This window comes from Sylvia atricapilla, chromosome 4 (assembly GCF_009819655.1).
Source record: "Sylvia atricapilla isolate bSylAtr1 chromosome 4, bSylAtr1.pri, whole genome shotgun sequence".
Lineage (NCBI taxonomy): Eukaryota > Metazoa > Chordata > Aves > Passeriformes > Sylviidae > Sylvia > Sylvia atricapilla.
The window spans coordinates 822210-843956 of record NC_089143.1 but is presented as its reverse complement, the minus strand read 5'-3'; the positions used below and the strand labels follow the sequence as shown (position 1 = coordinate 843956).

The 21747-nt window shown below is 42.5% G+C and overlaps 1 protein-coding gene across 1 annotated transcript in view; it reads right to left on the bottom strand.

The window, feature by feature from the left end:
* SNX25 (sorting nexin 25) overlaps positions 1–21747 on the bottom strand; it is an 87053-nt gene that overhangs the window by 58307 nt on the left and 6999 nt on the right. Inside the window, exons 2-3 of the mRNA XM_066316892.1 lie at positions 13519–13603; positions 5560–5776 (exon numbers count right to left, since the gene is read on the bottom strand). Of these exons, the coding sequence (XP_066172989.1) occupies positions 5560–5776; positions 13519–13603 (302 nt within the window). The remainder of the gene's footprint in view (positions 1–5559; positions 5777–13518; positions 13604–21747) is intronic.

The window sequence follows — 21747 nt, the reverse complement described above, 5'->3', positions numbered from 1 at the left end:
CATCCATAGAATTAACCAAGTTAAATCTCAAGTGTGAAAACTCCCTTTGTATCAGCTCTTGATCAGTTTGTGGTGGCATCACTTTTAATTTTTACTATCTTACCACAGTACACACTGTAATCACAAAAAAATGAAGTTATATTCCCTGTACACGCCAAGGTATTCACCTGGGCCAAGAGAATTAAGTTATTTTCTCTCCTCACCCTCTCTGTAAAACACAAACACACAAAAGAAGATTATCAAAACACGTTTGATGCAAACTTTGACCCCCAAACAGCTCACCATACTGATCCTGAAGCAGCTATTTCCCACAACACTTTCCAAGAGCACTGAGCCCTTAACTAAAGGCTCTCAATCAGCATTGGTGGCAGGCTGCAAACCCCAAGACTCATTTTGCCAAGTCGTAACTGCTGCTGCAAGTCTGGGCACAAACACACATCAGAACACTTCAGCAAAGCCCAGCAGATGGTGTGGAGCAGACAACTGCAATACAACACATTCCTGTTTGCAGAGACCAAGTCTTCCTCTGTCTCTGAGGTCAAACTGCTCTAGCTGTAGGTTAAAGACAGAGAACACTCGAAAACAAAAGATAGAGGGAAAATTAAATTTAAAATATTAAAATAATAATAATAATTAAAAAAAAAAAACCCTATGTCAGTTGACCTCTTCTTTGTGGTGTTTGTTCAAAAAGCACTGCTTGTCAGGAGGTTCAAGACACAAGGATTACCTGTCTTCCATCCCACGTGCCTACTCTGCTGCTTTTTCCTGGGGTCATTTTCCTCCCAAAGGCTGGTATGGAGCAATATTTTGGATTTGTGCTGAACACAGGCTGATAATACAGAGAAGTTTAGTTATTGCTGGACAGCATCAAGGCCCTTTTCTGCTCCTTGGGGAGGAGAAAAGTGCTCCAGGTGCTGGGGGTGCACAAGGAGCTGGAAGGAGAGAGCTGGGACAGGTGACTCCAGCTGAGCAATGGCACACTGCATGTGGCAGCACCATGCTCACAGATAAACTGGGGCAAGGAGGAGGTTTGCAGTGATGGTGTCTGTCTCCCCAGGTCACTGTCACATGGGATGGGCTCCTGGAGATGCCTGGACACTGCCTGCCCATGGGAAGCAGCCAGTGGGTTAGTTATATTCCTCTGTGTGCAGCTTTTGCTTTACCCACTAAACTGTCCTGATCTCAACCCACAAGTTAACAAGTTATCCTGCACTTACTTTTCCAGATCTCTGAGCCTGCTGGTGAGGCAGGGAGGGAGTGGTTTGTGTGGGGCCATTGGTAACTGAGGTTAAACCATGATACCCACTCATCTAATGCAGGCAAATCTTATTTGGCCTATGCTGCACCCAGCAAAAAAATAGGGGTTTATTTATCCGGTGTCAATAGTTCTGTAAACGTAAAAATAGCTCTGTAAACTAAAAAATAGCTCTGTAAACTAAAAAATAGCTCTGTAAAATAACAGAGCAGTTATTCTTAGCCCAAAGAAAGGGCAAGGGAACTCCTTCCTTTCATGTGGACAGCTTCACAGAAGGACACTATTTGTCTGCATCTTGCTGAAGTCCTTCCAGTACTCACTGAGGAGTTTATCCAGAGGAACTGCTGCTTTTAGCTTTTAACAAACACATCATGCTGCCAGAGAGAGGCTACATTCCTGGGAGCAGATCATTCCAGCCCCCAAAAAGCGCACAGACAACACTCCACTCACACACCAACAGGAGCATTTCCACCACTGTACACCACCCTGCTCACTTACAGTCCATCCTTGGGCACATCAAATGGAATTGCCAGTATTCAGCTTGCCTCTATTCTAGTTAAAGTAACCAAGGAAAGACTCTTGAAGAAGCTATGAAGGATAAAAGGTGCTATGAAACATGAATGGCTGAATACTGACCTCCTCACCCTTGCAGGATGCTCCTGGCTAATCCAGTTATAAATGTGCTCCTGATCCTGCACATATGGGAAAACAGCAGTAGCTTCTAGAAATAAATCCAGGTCTGACTTTTCCTCCATATCTCAAATTCATAAACTACCTACCGCAGGACACAGGAAATTATCATATTCCATCTCTATACACCCAGCTAATACTAGAAATTAAACAGTTTCCTATCTAAATTATTCAAAATGCCACAGATTTTCTCGCTGAAAAGTGACAGTTTCCTCTGAAACCCAAACTGAACCTCAAAGTACACCCCAGTGGCATATATAAGATGAAAACTTTGGGAGCTGTCTTGCCTCCAGACAGCTCTGCCCATGGCCAGAAGTGTCTCTGCCCTTATTTCACTCAGTAGATGTGTGTGGAAGGAAAGACAGTTATAGAAAGCCAGGGGATAAAATAAAGAAATGGGAAACACACCTAACACTACAACATCCCTTTCTCCCAGTGGCCTGCCTCCAACCAGCCACCATGAAAGTGGCCTTTATCCAAATCATAGAATAGTTTGGGTTGGGAGAGGCTTAAGGTCACCTAGTTGCAGTCCCATGCCATGGGCAGGGACACCTTCCACTGGACCAGGTTGCTCAAAGTCCCTCAAAGTCCAATCAGGCCTTGATCAATGCTTTGAGGGTAGACAAAGAGCACCCAGCACCTTTCTTCATTTCTGGCCTCTGCTGGCCATTGACCTCGAGCTCTTTATTACTAAATGGATCTTTGAGATGGTTAAGATAAGCCAGAGGGAAAGCAGGAACTAAAAAAAGGACTGTAGCACCCTTCCTCACTCTGAAGGATCTCAGCCTGTTAACATCCTGGTTAATCACAGATTGCAGTTGGTCAGTGAAAGCAGAAAAGTAAAGAAATTTGTTCATCCAACATAAACCTCACTCTAAAAAAACAAGACTTCTGTCCTCCTGGGCATGATGATCCCTTTGTGCTGTGCTAGTGGATTACCTGTTATCATATAGGAAAACTGAGACAAAGTGGAGCAGGTGCCACTCCCTCCAGAGACAGCATCAGAGGCATTTAAAACTTCACAAGCTGCTCCACAATAGACAAAATGCCCTTTGCCACCATGCTGCAGTATAAACTCAGGGGCAGAAATGATGGAGCACTCCAAGAGGTACCACAACAGGAAAACTACCTCTCTCTAATTACAGCCTCTGCTCCACTGCATCTATCACTCAAAACTAACTGGATTCACTATGAGATACAGAGGGAAATGTGAAGGTCAATTTACATTTATCACTGTCTTTAAAGCATTAACAGAAAGCAAAGCAGATCAAGAAGACCTTAGGAAGATGGGTTTTTTGTGTGTTTAAACTATACAATTCAACTGTGATTGAACCCAGTAGACAGCTGTACATCACACAGATTTTCACTCATTCCTTCACCCTCCCACAGGGGGATGAGGGAGAGAACAAGGAAAAAAAGTAAAATTCCTGACTTTGGGGTGACCTAATTGCAACCTTCAGGTACCTGAAGGGAGCCAAAAAGAGAGGTAAAGAGTGATCTTTCACAAGAGCCTGTAGTGACAGGACAAGGGGCAGTGGCTTCAGACTGGAAGAGAAAGGTTTAGATTAGATGATATGAAGAAATTCTTGCAGTGATGGTGGTGAGGCACCAGGTTTCCCAAATTAATGGTGGATGCCTCATTTCTGGAACCACTCAAGGCCAGGCTGGATGGGCACTGAGCAATCTGCTCTAATGACAGTGTCCTTTCCCACAGCAGGGGTTTGGCACTAGGTGATCTTTAAGGTCTCTTCCAACCCAAGCCATCCTATGACTTGAGACACAAAGAGTTTATTAGAACAGAAATGGATGGGAAATTAATAATCATAATAATAATAGAATTAGAATATATAAAACTGGTGATGCCCAGCCAGTTCCCAAGCAGCATTTCCCAGAGAGCTTTTTGCCTGGTTTATATACTGAACATGACAGCACACAGTCTGGAATATCCCTTTGGCCACCTGGGGTCTGCAGTCTGCAAAAAAGTCACTGAGTCCAGTTCCAGCCTCTATAAATTGCTCATTTAGAGCTGTTGGGTTGGTTGTTTTTTTCCAAACCTGCCATTACACTAACTCTTGACAGGACTTTCCTCATTCCTATATCAATGAGCCTGTTTTATCCAGAGTTAAGGAGCATTTACTACTTCCAAGTGCAAAAGTTAATGAGAAAATAACCAAAATAATTTATTTTAGTTCTACATAGTGGAAATAACAGTCCAACAAAGACCTGATGAAGTGGTCATAATTCTCAGCAGATAAGAAACCTCACCAACAATCAGCATTAGCAATACTTAATAATCCTGCAATACTTAATAATACTACATCCCCAGCTTCAAACAGAAAAACATTCAGATAAAAAAAAAAAAAACCCAAAAAGCAAAACCAAACAACAACAAAAAATTCAACTTCCTCATTCTTTCAACTGTTCAAATCAAATTCTTCCCCAAAGCAAGCACTTTATTCTGATAAAGGACAAGTGCAAACATGATACTTAAAAATCAAAGAGCACACTTAGGAGTTTTATCTGACCAAGAAATTTCTCTTACTGCAGAACTAAAAGAAAGTATTACCTGGACCCACTGCAAGATCTACTGCAAAGCACATACACCTTAATTTCTTGTTTTCTTGAATGTAACCACTCTTTAGTGTCTTTTCTTTTTCTACCCATTAGCTTACATAAAAAATTAGCTAGAATCTACCAGAAATACATTAACCATGTATTCTAATGCAAAAAGAAAGAATCTTCAATGGCAACAGACAAAGCAAACACTGACAAAGCAAAATTGCTCTTTTTTGTTTGAAAGGGTGTCAAAAATACATGGATCTAACTGCAGGCAAAAGCAACTTCAGAGAATAAAATGTAGTCTAAATCTGAATGACCAAAGCATATTCCAATCAGAATAACCAAAATGCAGGTAAGTGCAGACACAAGACCAAATTCCACGTGCAATTTGGGAAATTGTGCATTCAGATGTGAGAACTGCATAGGCTGAGAGATCCCTTTTGCAATTATAATTTGGGTGGAACTCTAGTGCCCAGGGGAAAGCTGGCTTTTTCAAGGATCTTTCAAAGAGATCCTTGCCAAAGAGGAAATTCATTAAATTAGCAAGATAACTTAAGCAGAGAAAGAAAATATGGCCAACAATTCTTCCATTAGAAAAATCTTGTTACTGCAGGAGAGGCCACCTACAGAAATCACAAGGCTTTGCCTCCCAGGGTTAGAAGAAATGGAAAAGTGAGTGAATTACTCCTGGTGCTATTCTGGGAAAGGTGCAAATAGCTATCTTCATGTCTGTTGACTGCACTGACAGTGGCTCCTCTTTCCCTTGCGTGGTCACAGCACTTTGCAGAAACTGCACATCCCATCTCCTCCTGTGACAAAGGATCCATGGGTTACACTGAAAAGAGTAGTGAATCCAAATTCTTAGAAAAAGGAGTCCAAATGTCTCCTCACAGATGTCCTAATGCCTGCTTCATCTCTGAAAATGGTAATAAGCCTGAAGCATTTTATCTGTTTCCTACAAAAGCATTATACACAGTCTTCATCGCTTTGATGTAGCACATCTCTGAGTAAGGAGAGAAGCAGAGAACTGCCCTGAAACACAGTTTTGTTTTTACCTGGCGTTGGCTCCTTTAAGGTCACAGAAGTGGGAGAGTAAAGCTTTCACCACGTCGTTGCAGACGACTTTAACCACATCGATGTGACTCAGCCTCTGGCGCAGCTGCCTGGCAATGTCCCAAAAGTCTTCTGAGAGCAGCTGGTACAGCTGGCCCTCATCCCTGCTCAGCTGCCCATACCAGGACAGGATGTAGTCCCTGTAGCTGTAGTCAAACACTGGAAAGAGAAACAGAACAATCAATAGCAAAAAAACTGCAAAAGGACAAGGCACAGCAAGATAGGAAAGATGCAATCCTCCACCCTTCTCCAGATTTCTCTGGGTAATAGGCTTCACATCCACTTCTTGCCAAAGGCAGCCAGCTTGGCGTGCTCACAGCAACCTGCACCTCACAGGTTACTGCAGGTCACTTTGCAGAGCAAAACCTCTGAGTGGATTTGCTCAGACAATCAGGTTACAGCTCCACACAACCCTGACACTAATACCTGTCTCTCAGCACAGCTTGGGTTATGTGAACTATCACATAACCTGAACGTGTCTAAAACGTTGCAGACTGAAGGCAGCTTTCTTTACACAGGAACTGCACGTCTCTGTTCCAAAGTCAGGGCTCAAAAGGGGAGGTGGTAAGATTCTTGCATTTCCAAAGACATATACAACACAGAGTACCACCGCAGAAAGCACATTATAGGATCAGGAGAGCTAAGAGAGAGCAAGTGGATTAGTGAGAGCACACGAACTCCCCAAATGACACAGCATTCCAGACCACACCAACAGGCAACAGCCACTGCCATTGCAAATCCCAGGGCAGCACTGTCCTCCACCATTCCCACCTGGCCTTCTGACATCGGTGTCTCACTGCAGCAAATGCCCCTGGAGGTCTAAGAGGGGGCAGGAGGTGTTCAGGGAAAACAGATGAGCTATTAGCAATTGCAGCAAGGTGGGGAAAAAGCTGGGGGTGTAAGAGTCACTGTGCACCTACCAGAGGGATAACAAAGAGGGGGGAATAAAGTCATGTGCCTGGTAATTTGAGCAACTTCGTTAAGTGAACAAGCTGGTTTCAAACTTTCGTATCAAAAGCCCACGTCATTTGTCAGCCCATGATGCAAAGTAATCATAAGACCACAATTTCTTACCTTCCACTTTGATGCAAGTTGTTTGGTTGGTAAATTATGAAAATCTCCCTGGCACTGGCACCAGTGAACTAATAGCATGCAAATAGGACAACAACTTAAATATTTTCACCTGCCTTTTCAGGCAAAACTAGCAAATCTCAACCAACATAACCTTGATAAAAACATTTCCAGACAAACAGCAAAAACTGATGAAAGTTTCTAGTCAATGTTTCACAAACTAGCTTCCTCAAGTTTATAAAGAAAGAAACTGAGTCACTTCAATGAAATACATAGTCAAAAGCCTTTTGCTAAATCATGTCAAGACTTTTAAATTAATAATTCAGAAAAAAATCCACAGTTCTTTAAACAAACACATAACAGGTTTGAAGATCTTTTTCCCTAATCCAGGAGAGCAAAAAGTATGGCAGAGCCATACAGCAGGATAGGAACTCCCAAAATCCTTTTCTAAAGCAGATGAAACCTTCCACTGAAAACTCTCAGCCACAAAGAGCACAGAGTGATAAAATCAGTTACAAAAAGGAGTGGCCTTTTGATAAGCAAACAGGAATAATCTGTGAGGGCACCACAGAACAGAGGGAATAGCATTTAAAAATCCAAAGTTTTGTTACTTATCTCAAGTCTCCAACAATACACCTTTTAAGAATCTGTTTTTCCACAGCTGTGCCCATGTCCTTCTGCAGCCACTTTTTTCTTACAGCTTAGTTACTCTCATCTGTTGCAAGGTCTGAAACACTGTGAAAAGCTGATCACAGCACAGATTCCTCCTTTTCATCTAATCCATAAGAGACCAATAATTTCTCAAGTGCACTTGAAGCCCACTGTGGTATTTTTTAATCACCATCACTGGCAGGTAGTGACTTTTCAGATTTTCTCACAGACACCCTCTCTATCCTTTGCAAAGGTACAAAGCAGCTATTTCTTCAGCACCTTTTGCCAAAGAAGACAAGGTATGGAGTGGTGGCTGCTGCAGGACTCTATTCAACAGAACTCTACAAAACAAGAGCAGAACTTGCATCCCCATCCCTTAAGGATATATTGTCCTTCAGATGAAATCTACTTCTAACGACCGTTTATTTATAATTATTCTTAAGCAACTCCACTCCAAAATGAGTTCAGTTTCCAGCACACTACATCACACATTCTTTTGGATTCCTTTTAGCCACTCGTGAATTCTGTCACATTCAGTGTAAAAAGCCCACAAAATCAATTGGAAATACCAAGCTAGAGACAAAGATCACCAATCATCAGCAGAAATCAACCATGCAATTATGAAATATTTCATTTGTGTTTAACTCTGCCAGTCACATACTTTCAACACCTTAAAACAATTACACCCTATTTTCCTGCACCTTTTACAACTCTCATACTTTGCACGTCTCCTGCAGTTTCCTTGTCACCCTTCCTGCATCACAACAGTGCTAGTGTCTATAAAATTCAGGGTTCTCTAGAGCCCAGGATGTATGCCCCAGTGAGCAGTGAGACAGCTTTTAAACAAATAAAATGTAAAAAGGACACCAGCCACAGACACCAACAGCCAGTTTAAGGGTGGGTAAGGCACTGCCTCGTGTCATCCTGCCCATGGTGTGCAGCTGCTGCTTTAGTTTCAGGCCCATTGCTGCAGCTGGTGCCTTTGCAGCTAAAGAAAACCAGAAAACAAATTTTATTCCCATTATGTTTATACTACCTGTCCTCTAAAACACTGAAAACAGCACTCAGAAGACAAGGAATAAAAAAGAAGCAGAACACATTCAGAACAGACAGAACCTTACTACCACTAACTCATCCACTACAAGCATAAAACAAATTTCTTCTGATCAAATCCAATGCAGTGACCACAATGAATGTGGTGCAAAAGTGTAGAAATTCCCACTGGGATTTCTAAACCAGTTCAGGAGATCCAAGTCCCAAGTGATCACAAAGTGATTAAACAGCATTCCCATGTGAAATGGGAGTTGAGCCTGTTCAACCACTCTTCTGAAATAGTGAAAACTCCAAGAGTGTTGGGAGCAGAGAGGCAGAAGTTTGTGTGGAGGATTAGTGAGGGCATCCCTCCAACCCTTCCCTCATTCCTACAACAACACAAGTCCAATAAAACTGCTGTATCCCTTTTTCCATATTCATCCCTGCAGTGGCCCCACCAGGGTCTGCAGGTCAGACTGGCTCCAAAGCTCTCATCTGCAGAGCTTCACACCACACAGGTTTAATAGTGCTGAGATCCATCACCCAGCCTCATTAAAAATAACAAAAATCTAAAGAGCGAGGATTAAACGCCTACTCTTTCTGTCAAAGCAACATTAAAAAACAGCATAAATATTCTATGCAAATGCATAAATATTTTTTATACATTCTATGCAAATTAATAAATATTCTATGCAAATCCCAGCTTTCAGCAAGAAGTAATTGCCCTTTCCTGAAAACCCTGGAGAAGCTACAACCACTACATTAATTTATTGTCAAACCCAAAACTCTCCTGTGACTGTATGAACAAATGAAGAAAAGAATGTTTCTTCATACAAATAATAATAAAATATTTAATATATTTTATATATTATATAAATATTAAATATTAATATTTAAAAAGAAAATATTCATAGAAATAATACATTTCCAAGCATCATTACCAGAATTCTGTGCTACTACAGCACTAGATCTGACATGCATGATGGGGTTATTATAACCTATACTTTTACAAAAAATATTTTCAATAAAGAATTAACAGAAAAAGATGACACACTACACCACAGCAAAGCACCTGTGAAAGAACTGTTCTAGAGAAGTAAATGCTAAATGCTTATTCACTTCTTACAGCCACTACCTTTTCCCCCTGCCAAAAGCCAATTCAAACCAAAAAAATCCCAAACAACAACAAACAGTGACAACAAAAATGTGAACGAAAATTTAAAACCCCTACATTAAAAGTGGGTATACACTTACTAATAAAATTACTAAGATATACTCTGAATATTCAGTTTTATCATTTTCAAGACATTAATGTCTAAATCAAAAGAAATTAAGGCCATTATTCACTGACTGTATTTTAGATTTCATTATGTTTTAGATATACAAGTTAGGAGGATTAGGCTTTATGCTTAATATTAGCTTTACTTAAGTTTCTCATGGCCACTACATCTTTACTGAGAGGTGTAAAAGGTGTAAAAGGTGTAAAAGGTGTAAAAGGCTGACAAAATGATGTTTAAATGCCAACATTTCAGTGATTGTAAGCTAGCAACAGTGGTTTAGAGGTTTCAGTGCTCTTCTAAAGTTAGTGTTTGGGAAACCTCTGGCATTTTCTGCCTTACTTCCATATTCAAATTCTATAAAACTGGCAGGTTTGGCAGGCTGGACATCATCATTGTGCATGGATGGATTGGCCCTGTGCAAAAAACCTGACAGTCTCCCAATGCTCCAGACTTTGGTTCATTTTTATTAAAATTTTCCTGGCATTTGTGTCTTTACCGATTTTTTTAATGCAGAAAAAATCCCATGAAAATATATAAGCAATAGAAAAAAAAAAAAAGTGTTAACATATCTAGGAAATGTAGTAAAATAAAAAAAATCAGGCAAATTTATGTCCAAATAATTTTCCACGTGCACCCTTTGCCAAGAGTTCTTGGCTTCCAGTGTTTGAATCCCAACAGCAGAGACAACATATATTCAAACAGGTTTGCTGATATTGTGGATCAAAACAAAAATTCTTAAGCTGTTTTTCGAAATAATGAAAAAAAACCCACCCAAAACAAAACAAACCCCTGGTTTTTCAAATAGAGAGCAGCAGCAGTTACTACCAATTATTTTTCAAAATGCACATTTTAGGTTGAGAAATGAGAGAGTTGTTCCCAATGTTCCTGTAAAGGGAATCACAACCTTACATCCCTAACAGAGTTAGATCCTAAGGGATCAACACAGACAGATCTAATCCATAGAAAGAATTAATTAAACACCCAAAACGTTTCCAGAGAGATCACCTCAAGGCAGGGCTGAAGGGAGGTGACCCACTCCAGAAGGAGAGACAGCTCCCTGGCAGGAAATGCTTTAAGATCTAAGAAACAGGTGGATTTTCAGAGCAGAGCCATTTCACCCACAGAGCTCTGGCAGAATCTGAGCCGTGGCCTGTTTCACTGCCTCATAAAGCAGCTCAGTGATATGAGGACTCTTCTTCTTGGCACTACTGAAACTGCAGAGACAAGGACTGTGAAAAACAGCAGAAAGTCATAGGGTGTGGGGCAATCCAAATGGAAATGAGACTGAGTTCCTGGGAGGGCAGAGACCCTCACAGCCAGCACACACTGTGCAAAGCAGCAAAAGTCCTGAAAAAACACCTTCCACTGTTGGTCACTCAAGGACTACCGGCTGAAAGGGAGACTTGACAACTAAAGGCCTTCTCTTTCTGCCATATTCAACAAGGAATAATCTTTTTGTAACCTTGCTCTTGTTCTGATTGAACATTTGGAGTTCCTAAAACACAACACACAGTGGCAGGGCTAATTCACAGCTATCACACCTTGTGTCTACAGCTGAGGCAAGTAATTAATCCTGTAATTAACAATGGAGCAGCATCCTAAAGCACCAACCTGCTACACTACTCTCAATGGAAAATTAACAAAGACATTTAGGGCAGAGCAGTGAACCAACACACACAGAGGCTCCTTCTTGGTGGTGTTTAGTGAGAGGCACATTGTAAAAGAATATTCCCAAGAACTGTATCACATGGGCTGCAGCAAGACAAGAAGTTGTATAAGACACAGAAAACTATTATCAGCCAGTGACCATCACAGGAAAACTGCCTAAACATCTAACAGCTATTGAAACTTGGAACACAGACATGGATGGTTCCTGCAGGTAAACCAAGGATGTGAGGGCTATCTGCCTCTCCAATGACATCCACAGACTGTGATGGGAACATCAGGAATCATTTCAGGACAAATGCAGAAAAGCAAGTGGCAGCTGAAGTGACAGCCCCTGAGGTGGCCCACAGCACGTGTGTCAGAGTGCACAGTGAGTGGCTGTGACCCCAGCAAAGGGATGGGAAAACACACAACAGACAGCTCTGGAGGGGGCAAGGGACTCACCAACCAACACCAAACCCCAGGCAAATTTAACTACATAACAATAAAAAACAGCTGGAAAAAAATCACAGTTAACCAAAGGGCTGTCTCCTCATAGCCAGCAACAGCAGCTCTGGAATCAGATGACATGATCCATCTCCAAGGTGATGGAAAGAGAAGAAAAACCTGTTCAAACACAAAAACCCACACCCCAAAACCTCAAGAGGCACTAGGAGTCCAAACTGGTCCCCAAGATTAAAAACCTCCTTAAAACTGAATGTCTCCTAGCTAAAGGAATAAGGCTCTCAAAAGGATTTTGTTGAGTAGCACATTACATCTAGAGAGCAAGAAGTTGTAAAAAAATCCTGGAATCTTATAAATATTTTAATCCTAATCAGTGCAAGATTGGAAACACAAATACAGGGTTTTGTTGTTTGTGGTTTTTGGTTTTTTTGGGTTTTTTTGTTTGTTTGTTTGTTTGTTTTTTTGGTTTTTGTTTTTTTTTTTTTTATCACTAGTAATAAAGTTTTATTTAACTGCAAACTTGTGGGAAAAAAAACCAAGTCAAAAACCCGAACCAAACCAACCCCCAAAAAACCCCAAAACAAACAAAACCAACCAACCAACAAAAAAAACCCAAAACTACAAACCCAAACCAAACACCAAAACAAACCACGATTCACATCAAGACAACTACAAATTTCAGGACTGCCACAGCAAGAAGTCCTGTCTATATTCCTATTTTCACAGAGACTGATCATCTTGACTAACAAAAAATAAACTGTTGCTTTGGGGATTGCATTCAGTATTTCAAACTGATTGCAGTCAGTAACTGAAACTTAAGATGACTGAGTCACCTTTCAAACCTAAAACACTCTGTATGGTAGTACAAAAAGTACAGTCTCATCTTTGTCAAACTGCAAAACAGAGAAGTTGGCTTCATCACTTAGGCCTGGAAGAAAGAAAACAAAACCTGACAAGTTTGCTCTCCAAAATTCAGCGTGAGAATGAAGGGTAAAAGCTACTCTGAAAAAAAAACCCAGCAGAAAGGCAAGAGCTGTCACAGCACAAGGCACTTAACTCTGAAAAATGAATCATTTAAAGTATTAGTAACTTTCTTTCAGTGCTACTGAGTAGAGATGGCCTCATGCATCCAGCTCAGTGATGGCACAGGTAGGCACTGCTCTAATTTTACCATTTTGCTACATGTCCTGCTAACAGCTACTCATAAAAATAACTTTCAAAACATTAATGCATACCAAGCTGTCATGAGACAACCAACCCATTTAAAGCAAGGATAATTTTCAAATATACTCTCCATTTATGAAAACATGCTGCAAAGAAACCTTAAAGGAAAAAGTATTCAAAATTAGATAAAATATTTACAAAAGGCTGATACACTTTATCAGCCAGGAATAGAATCGTTGATTTTAGATTCAGTTTTAATGGCAAGAATTGCATTAAATGGGAAGACTGTATGCAAGAATCTACAGGATCTCTCAATTTAGGAAAACCCAGCCAGGAGTATTTTAAGTGTTACCCCCTTGCTTTGTGCATTGAGGACTGCATTTTTGTAAAAAAAAGCCACTACAATGACAAAATATCAACTGAACAGCAAAAACAAGATCACATTTCTTACTGCAGTGGATTTCTTGAGAAGACCAAGACCTTGCTGTTGTATTTTATATCACGGAAGAACCCAGGGCCATATTCTAAAGTCTTGGAATATTGTGTAGCTATGGTTTGCCAAAAGGATAAGAGGTATTCAGATCTAAGACTCACCTTCTTTCAGTGCTTTATCCATATTGTGAGAAATAACCACTCTCCTTGACTGGATTGAATCATGAGAGCTTCCAGACCAGTTACCCTGAAATTCAAACAGAACATTCATCATAAGAGGAGGAAATAAACCAAAAGTGACAGAACTAATAAAACTGGAATTCAAGGCAATAGTACTGCATCATCTGGTCTTTATACAAATATTGTCACCTTGTTTAAAACAGAGGAAGGTCAGTTGTCTATGAGGTTATTACACATTGTTCATTGAGCACATATTAAGATTTGTGTATTATACATTGTACAGCTTCCAAAATTATCTTACATTCAGTTTTTTTGGTAGAAAGGAGCTGTGTTCATTTGCAAGACAAGGCACTGAGAACAGGACGTGCATGTAACAAAACAACTGGAATTCTTTTATCCAGTATTTTCACAGCAAAGAAAACATTTTTATGTGACAATGGACTTCATTTAGCCTCATAAACAACTTTTAAAACAAAAGAGAAGCTTTTAGATCACCTACAGTAATTTTGGTTCACATTCTTCGGGGCTTCTTTCTTCAAATACACGTCTGCATTTTAAGCTGCTGTCCTATACAAATATTTGTCTTTACTGGAATATTCACTCCCACACAGGTCCAAACAGGTGGGTGGACAGAAAAACATTTTTCAGGGTATAGACAAAGAACAGTGACTCATGATGTATTTATATAGAAAGGAGTATAATTGAAAACAGAAATAGAAACTGTTCCCACTGTCAATCAGCTTGGAGCTCAGTAAGGAGAAAGCACTTCCAGAGTCCCCCTGCCTCCAACATCCACCTCACAGAGAACAGGAAAGCAGCACAAACAAAGCAAAAACACTGATTCCTGTTATTAAAAGTAACACGCCATTATTTCAGCCAATTTGCAGGCCAATTCTCTGCATTTTGGTTTAACATTTTTTATCTATTTCAGATACATGCATGCAGAGTCTAACAAAGCTCATCTAACAGGACCTAGATAAAGGAGTGCATTGTTTGAACAGCAGAATGAAGCTTTCCAGGTTCTCTAACACACAGCAAGGTGATGGGGACTCTCCATGCCCACAGGTGATTTGTACCACCTTTTGGATGAAGGCAGCACTCCCCAGATTCTCCCAGCACTGTCCTGAGACCCTGATTGTGGTTTTTGGGCTGATTTTCCCCATTCTGCACAACACACCCATGGAGGAGCAGTAAGACTTCAGCACATCTGCCTCCATCTCACCACCTGGACTAGAGTCAATGAGGGGGAAAATCAGAGTGTTTAGGGAACCACTAGAGATTTCCAGGCCCTTTTCAGCCGTGCCCAGCCAAACAGCAGCAGAAAGTCTTTTTTTCTCTTTGTAAAGACACCTAACACAATTTGTAAAGCTCCAGTACATCATCCCTGGCTGCCAACGTTATCACACTGCCTCAACACAAAGCTGTGGGGTTTTTTTGTTGGCTTTTTTGGGTTTTTTAAATGCCAGTCACACAATCACCTCAGGATTTTTGTGCTTTGTTTGCAGCAGGGAAAGGCATGATTAAAAAAACTCAAAAGAGAGGACTCACAGAGACATTAAACACCCCAAGGGGAAGGGATTCTGAAAACTCACAACGACCTCGCTGAGGGGCTGAGCTGGTTCAACACCAACTCAAAGAAGAAGGAGCTCCTAAAAGGAGCCCAGAAAGGATCCCCCTGCCCCAGAGCCCACCCTCGGCTCTCCTGGCCCTCAGCTCACCTGGGCTCTGGGTTTACCTGGCCCTCAGCTCACCTGGGCTCTGGGTTTACCTGGCCCTGGGCTCTCCTGGGCCCTCAGCTCACCTGGGCCCTCAGCTCACCTGGGCCTCAGCTCACCTGGGCCCTCAGCTCACCTGGGCCTCAGCTCACCTGGGCCCTCAGCTCACCTGGGCCTCAGCTCACCTGGCCCTCAGCTCACCTGGCCCTCAGCTCACCTGGCCCTCAGCTCACCTGGGCCCTCAGCTCACCTGGGCCCTCAGCTCACCTGGGCCTCAGCTCACCTGGGCTCTGAGCTCACCTGGCCCTCAGCTCACCTGGGCCTCAGCTCACCTGGCCCTCAGCTCACCTGGCTCTGGGCTCACCTGGGCCCTCAGCTCACCTGGGCCTGGGCTCACCTGGCCCTCAGCTCACCTGGCCCTCAGCTCACCTGGGCCCTCAGCTCACCTGGGCCCTCAGCTCACCTGGGCTCTGGGCTCACCTGGCCCTCAGCTCACCTGGCCCTCAGCTCACCTGGGCCTCAGCTCACCTGGGCCTCAGCTCACCTGGGCCCTCAGCTCACCTGGCCCTCAGCTCACCTGGCCCTCAGCTCACCTGGGCCCTCAGCTCACCTGGGCCTCAGCTCACCTGGCCCTCAGCTCACCTGGGCCTCAGCTCACCTGGCCCTCAGCTCACCTGGGCCTGGGCTCACCTGGGCCCTCAGCTCACCTGGGCCTCAGCTCACCTGGGCCCTCAGCTCACCTGGGCCTGGGCTCACCTGGGCCCTCAGCTCACCTGGCCCTCAGCTCACCTGGGCTCTGGGCTCACCTGGGCCCTCAGCTCACCTGGGCCCTCAGCTCACCTGGGCCTGGGCTCACCTGGGCCCTCAGCTCACCTGGGCCTCAGCTCACCTGGCCCTCAGCTCACCTGGCCCTCAGCTCACCTGGGCCCTCAGCTCACCTGGCCCTGGGCTCACCTGGGCTCTGGGCTCACCTGGCCCTCAGCTCACCTGGCTCACCTCGGCTCACCTGGCCCTCAGCTCACCTGGGCCCTCAGCTCACCTGGCCCTGGGCTCACCTGGGCTCTGGGCTCACCTGGGCCCTCAGCTCACCTGGGCCCTCAGCTCACCTGGGCCTGGGCTCACCTGGGCCCTCAGCTCACCTGGCCCTCAGCTCACCTGGGCCTCAGCTCACCTGGGCCTGGGCTCACCTGGGCTCTGGGCTCACCTGGCCCTCAGCTCACCTGGCCCTCAGCTCACCTGGCCCTCAGCTCACCTGGGCCTGGGCTCACCTGGGCTCTGGGTTTACCTGAGCCCTCAGCTCACCTGGGCCTCAGCTCACCTGGGCTCTGGGCTCACCTGGGCTCAGCTCACCTGGGCCCTCAGCTCACCTGGGCCTGGGCTCACCTGGGCCCAGCCCCCACAGCACACACAGCGCTGGGGGCTCCTGGCAGAAACAATAAGGAGCCAATTCAAAATATCAGGATTTATGGAGCAAATTTAAAAATAAAAAAAAAAAGAAAATTAAAAGCCACAATTAATTGGACAACATGGATGGAATGTTGGGTGGGCAGAGGGACAGTAACAACAGGACCATCCAACCTCAGCCACACACTCTAGGTCCAGTGTAAGGTCTTTTTTTGTACGGTTTATTATCCTGAGGCTAAGTCCATTGAAAGTCCAAATATTCATGTATCTCTTTATTTCTAAACAAGGTCTTGAAAGGGATTCTCATAAGTATGAAAAGATGTTGATAGTCCTCCGGATCTCATCTTTGAGGTGCTGATTTGGTCATCCTCTCCCCATCAAGATTGATATCAGATGTCGGATCCTCTATCAAGATTGACATCAGATGTCAATTAGCTGTGAAGTGGAGGCCCATCACTGAGGAATGGGCCATCTCCAGTCCGGCCGTGTCATTTCTGTCACAAATGTTGTGGTTTCACAGCTTGCACCACAGGCCTTGGAATCTCGGAGATGCCCTGGAGTGGCTTTTTAATAGACTAAATCTCCGATACACGCATTTATCCAGTACATTTACCACATTCCCTATGGCCTAAAGCATCACTGGGTGCTCCACTGCAGTGCCCACCCCATGATCCCCTTAAAAATAAACACGTTAAACAATTTTTAAATGAAAGAAAACAACTTTCAGAGGGGATCTATCCTTGCCAGAAGGTAAGGAGCTTGTTCCACATTATGATCCAATCTTTGCAATTCCAAAAAGCAGGAACCGATCATTTAGTGTTTGAAGCTTGAACAACTCGTTTTAAGAACAAGACAGACTGCTACTGCCTCAGCAAAATGCTGCCTCTTGGACAGCAGACACCAACTCACATTTCAGCTGGCAAGAACACGTTCCACTGAGAGCATCCTCTACAGCTGCTACATTTGACTTTTGAAAGGCATCACCTCTTCAGGTAAACAAAAAAACAAATTGAAAAATAAATATAAAAATTTAAAAAAAAAAGTCGTTCAAGACACGATAAATAATGTAAAAGGTAAAAATTAATCCCACCACTGGGAATAGTGATTCTGCTGCTGCTTGAAAGTCACTACTGAGGGGCAAAGGAAGATGCACAGTGTATTGGACTTTCTGAGAACTTTTCCACCTGCAGACAACCATCACCTGTGGAACAGAACAGCAAAAAGCAAAAGAAACCAACCTGGTTTCAAACAAGGTTTCGGCTTCATTAAAAAACAAATTTTCAAGAGCAGATGAGAAACTAACATTTGAATAAACAGGAATGTCCAAGTGTATAGAGTGATCACAGAATTGTTTAGGCTGGAAAGTATCTCTAAGATCACTGAGTTCAGCCATTAACCTAGATACTGGTTGAGTTCAGGTTGAAGAAAAGAAACTCCAGGGAGACCTTTAGTGCTCTCCCCAACTACTGAATGACAGGGTACAGAGCAAAGGGAGCCAGGCTCTTCTTGCAGATGCACAGGACATTAGGAAACATTGCAACACAGGAAATTCCCATCACAAGGCACAACTATTTTAATCCTGAGGCTCCTCAAGTACCAGGGGTGCTGACAGGCTCTGGAGTCTCCATCTCCCAATCTTCCTCACTCTGAGCTAAATGCCCTCTGGATATTCCTTCCACCCTGAGCTATCCATGATCCTTGCTCACCCTTCAGAGATCTGTTCATTCACCACTGATAATACACCAGATCTAACGATAGAAGATCATCCAGATTCTCCTGGAAGCTGGTTTTGCTATCAAGAAGAGCAAAGTTAAGGGACCTGCTAGAGGTGCCCTGTCTAAAAGAGCTGATCAAACTATTTTTTTCTTTCCACTTCACAAATTGCATTTTTTTGCATTTAGCAGAACCAAGACTTAAATCTTGTTAGTTTAGGTTTCCTTTCAAAAAGTACTGTTTCTGTGACAATAATAATGATGAATAATAAATAAGCAGGCACCCCCAAGTTAGGTGACATGTGACAACAAACACCTTTAAAACAACACTAAACAACCTGGTCATGCAGATAAGCACATCCGTGATAACAGAAGTGTTTTGGAAAATTCACAGCCCAAGCTCAGCTCTAACAGCTGAGATGAGGAAAAATAGAGCACATTTCACTGAAAGACTTCTTCCCACCCCTGACTCAAGTCAGATGGAGGCCACATGTGGAAAGCAGGTTCAGCTAGAAAGTCTGGATCTGAATGTTTTCACCTTTTTCTTCAGGTCATTCATCTAAAGATAAACGGTGCTGGGTTTCATGAAATAGTTGGCATAACCCTGACTGTGCCAAAGACATTTGTAAATGGATTTATCACAGTCAGAGCTCTAGTTTAGATGCTGATGTTTAGATGTTTAGTCTGATTAAAACCTGGCATGTTCCTCTAAGTCTTTACTCGCACTATCACAAGTCTTAATAATATATATATATATATATATATATATATATATATATATATATATATATATCTTTTTTTAATTAGTGTCAAGACAACTGAGTTCCAGTCTGTAGATTTTATTGGTAAATAATGACAGAAACCAGGCTGAAACATAAATAAAACTTCACAAAAGAACTGGAAGGGGCAGAGCACATTTTAAAAGTACATGCTGAGAATGATGTTGCTGACAAACTGGGAGGCCTGTTTCCTGGAACAGTTCAAGTCTTCCTCAGTTCTGACTTTGCTTACAGGCTGAAAAAAAGGATGTGTGCATTTCCTGTAGACTTCCGAACAGCACTCATTGTTTGATGCTTTTGGAAACTATTTAAGATGAAGAAAACAACAGTCTGAATGGACCAATAAAAAAAAAAAAAAAAAGAAAAAAAGCCTGACATTGAACCTGAAATTTTGTCCCAGGTTCAGTCTCCTACAGATACAAAAATTAAGTAAATGTCATTTATTGATTTAAACTATATAAGCAATTTCAAATCAGCTCTGAAGACAGCAATAAATGTTAAAGAATTCAGAAGGTATTTCAGCAACAACACTCAATCAATGGCAAAGCACAGAGAACACAGGAGTACCTTCCACTCTCAAGAAATTCATTTGCAACACTTCACATCAAATGCCATTTTTGAAAGGCAGGCACCTGCCACAGGCACGCCACATGCACCTTTACTCTGCCATGGAACAAAGGCCAGAAGCAGGGAAAAATGTACAATTATTCCTATGACATTAATTCAATTACAATAAAACCAGAGCAGAGCCCACGACAGATGCCACAGTGTGAATGGGCGTTGTGGATGGGACAGTTTAATCACTGATCTCAAGGCAAAGGCTGCACCTAACTCAGCACTCACAGAACAACCAGCTCCTCATAGTCACTTGTTCCTCCCACTGCTGCCCTGTGAACTTCCCTCTTGTCTTTGTAAAATGTACATTAACATCATGGACCTTGGCAATAAAGGGTCACAGCCTCAAACAATCCTTCACTGAACCCTCCATAAATTCATGTTTAACAGATGTGGATAGATGTCTTCTTATCCACATACTTCATATAGCTGTTCTTAGCCAAACATTATTTCAACTAATGATGCCAAAATAAATTTCTATTCACAGGAGTTAATATTTTTTTAATTTATACCTGTAGTACTATTTAAGATTACAAGGCAAGTATGTGTCACATTCAGCATTAAGGGATATCATAATTACCAATTTAAAAGTCAACATACTTAATGCACATTAATCCTCTTAAGCACTATTATCTCAATAACTATTTTATTATATCATATCATTATTGCTACTAATATAGTCAGTCCTGGAATGTGTAAACTGTGTTTATCATATTGGGATTTTCCACCTTAACTGTACCATGTTTAAAACTGATAAAACTGTAGCAGTGCAAAAACTTTATAATCAGGGCAGAACTTTCTTCGCTTGAGATTTCACAGAATAGCAGACAGATAAGAATAAGAACATGAAATATTTCTCAGGTATTACTTTCATTCTCATTAGTACAGCCAAGAAATGATTGTGAAGTTAGCATTCAAATTGCTGCTCAGCAAGAAATACAGCTTTATCCTGGGCTGGAATTTTTAATATTACCATCAAAATAAAGTCTAAAATGAATTCTCAAGGTACAGGCATAGCCCCAGTTTTCTGAACATTTCCACACTCTCCTCCTCTGCAAAAAGAGACAAAAGAACCTATGGTCTATACTTTAAGGCCAAATGAGCCAGATGGCATGGAAACTAAACTGTCAAGGCAGAAAAAGCAGCACAAAATCATGTTTGTGCTGCAGAGCCTCAGCTCAGCAACCAGAGCCAGACTCCTGCAGGGTCTACTGCTGTACCCTCCCTGCACATGGCTCCTCACACTTTATGGGCTGTTCTGGCTTTTCAAGGGTGCCACAAAACACTCCAAATGAACCAGCATCCTTCATTCTACCACCATTGACTTGTTCTGTTTTATTGTGTGTATTTAATAGGAGAAAATACGGCACAGAGTGAGAGGTCACAAAAGCCTCCCGTAGACACAGCACAAACCTGCTCCTCTCACGGCTACATAATTTCTTTAAATTCTTCACACTTGAAGTAGCAGCTTGGGGAAGGATACAGTATTCCAGGTAAGTGGCTCTTTCCTTGGGGAAATTCTGCCGCTCTGCTTTGCAGAGAGCAGGAAACCAAGACCTGGCAACACCAGAGAACTTGGTCATCTTATTTTCAGAATGGTTCTGATACATGTCTGTAGTATTCCCAAAGTGTACCTTGAATGCAGAATGTCTTCACTTTGACCTTATTGGAGAAGTTTTATTTTTTTTAGCCACCCTTAGAATCTCCCTGCAGGAGGCTGGGACAGTGAGACCTCTGAGAGCCCCCTGCCCACCTTCACTGGCTATCAGGAGACATGAACCACCTCCCCAGTTATGTCTTCAGCCATAAAACACTGCTCGTGGGAGCACCAGCTTCTGGGGAAAGGCAAAACCAGCCCCATTCACAGCAAAACATGAGATGCCAATCTAACAAAAAAATGAGAAAATGAAACGTCAAGCGCAATAAAGAGCTGGTAACAGCACAGGATCCAATGAAAGGAATCAGAAAGGACTGCACGACAAGGCA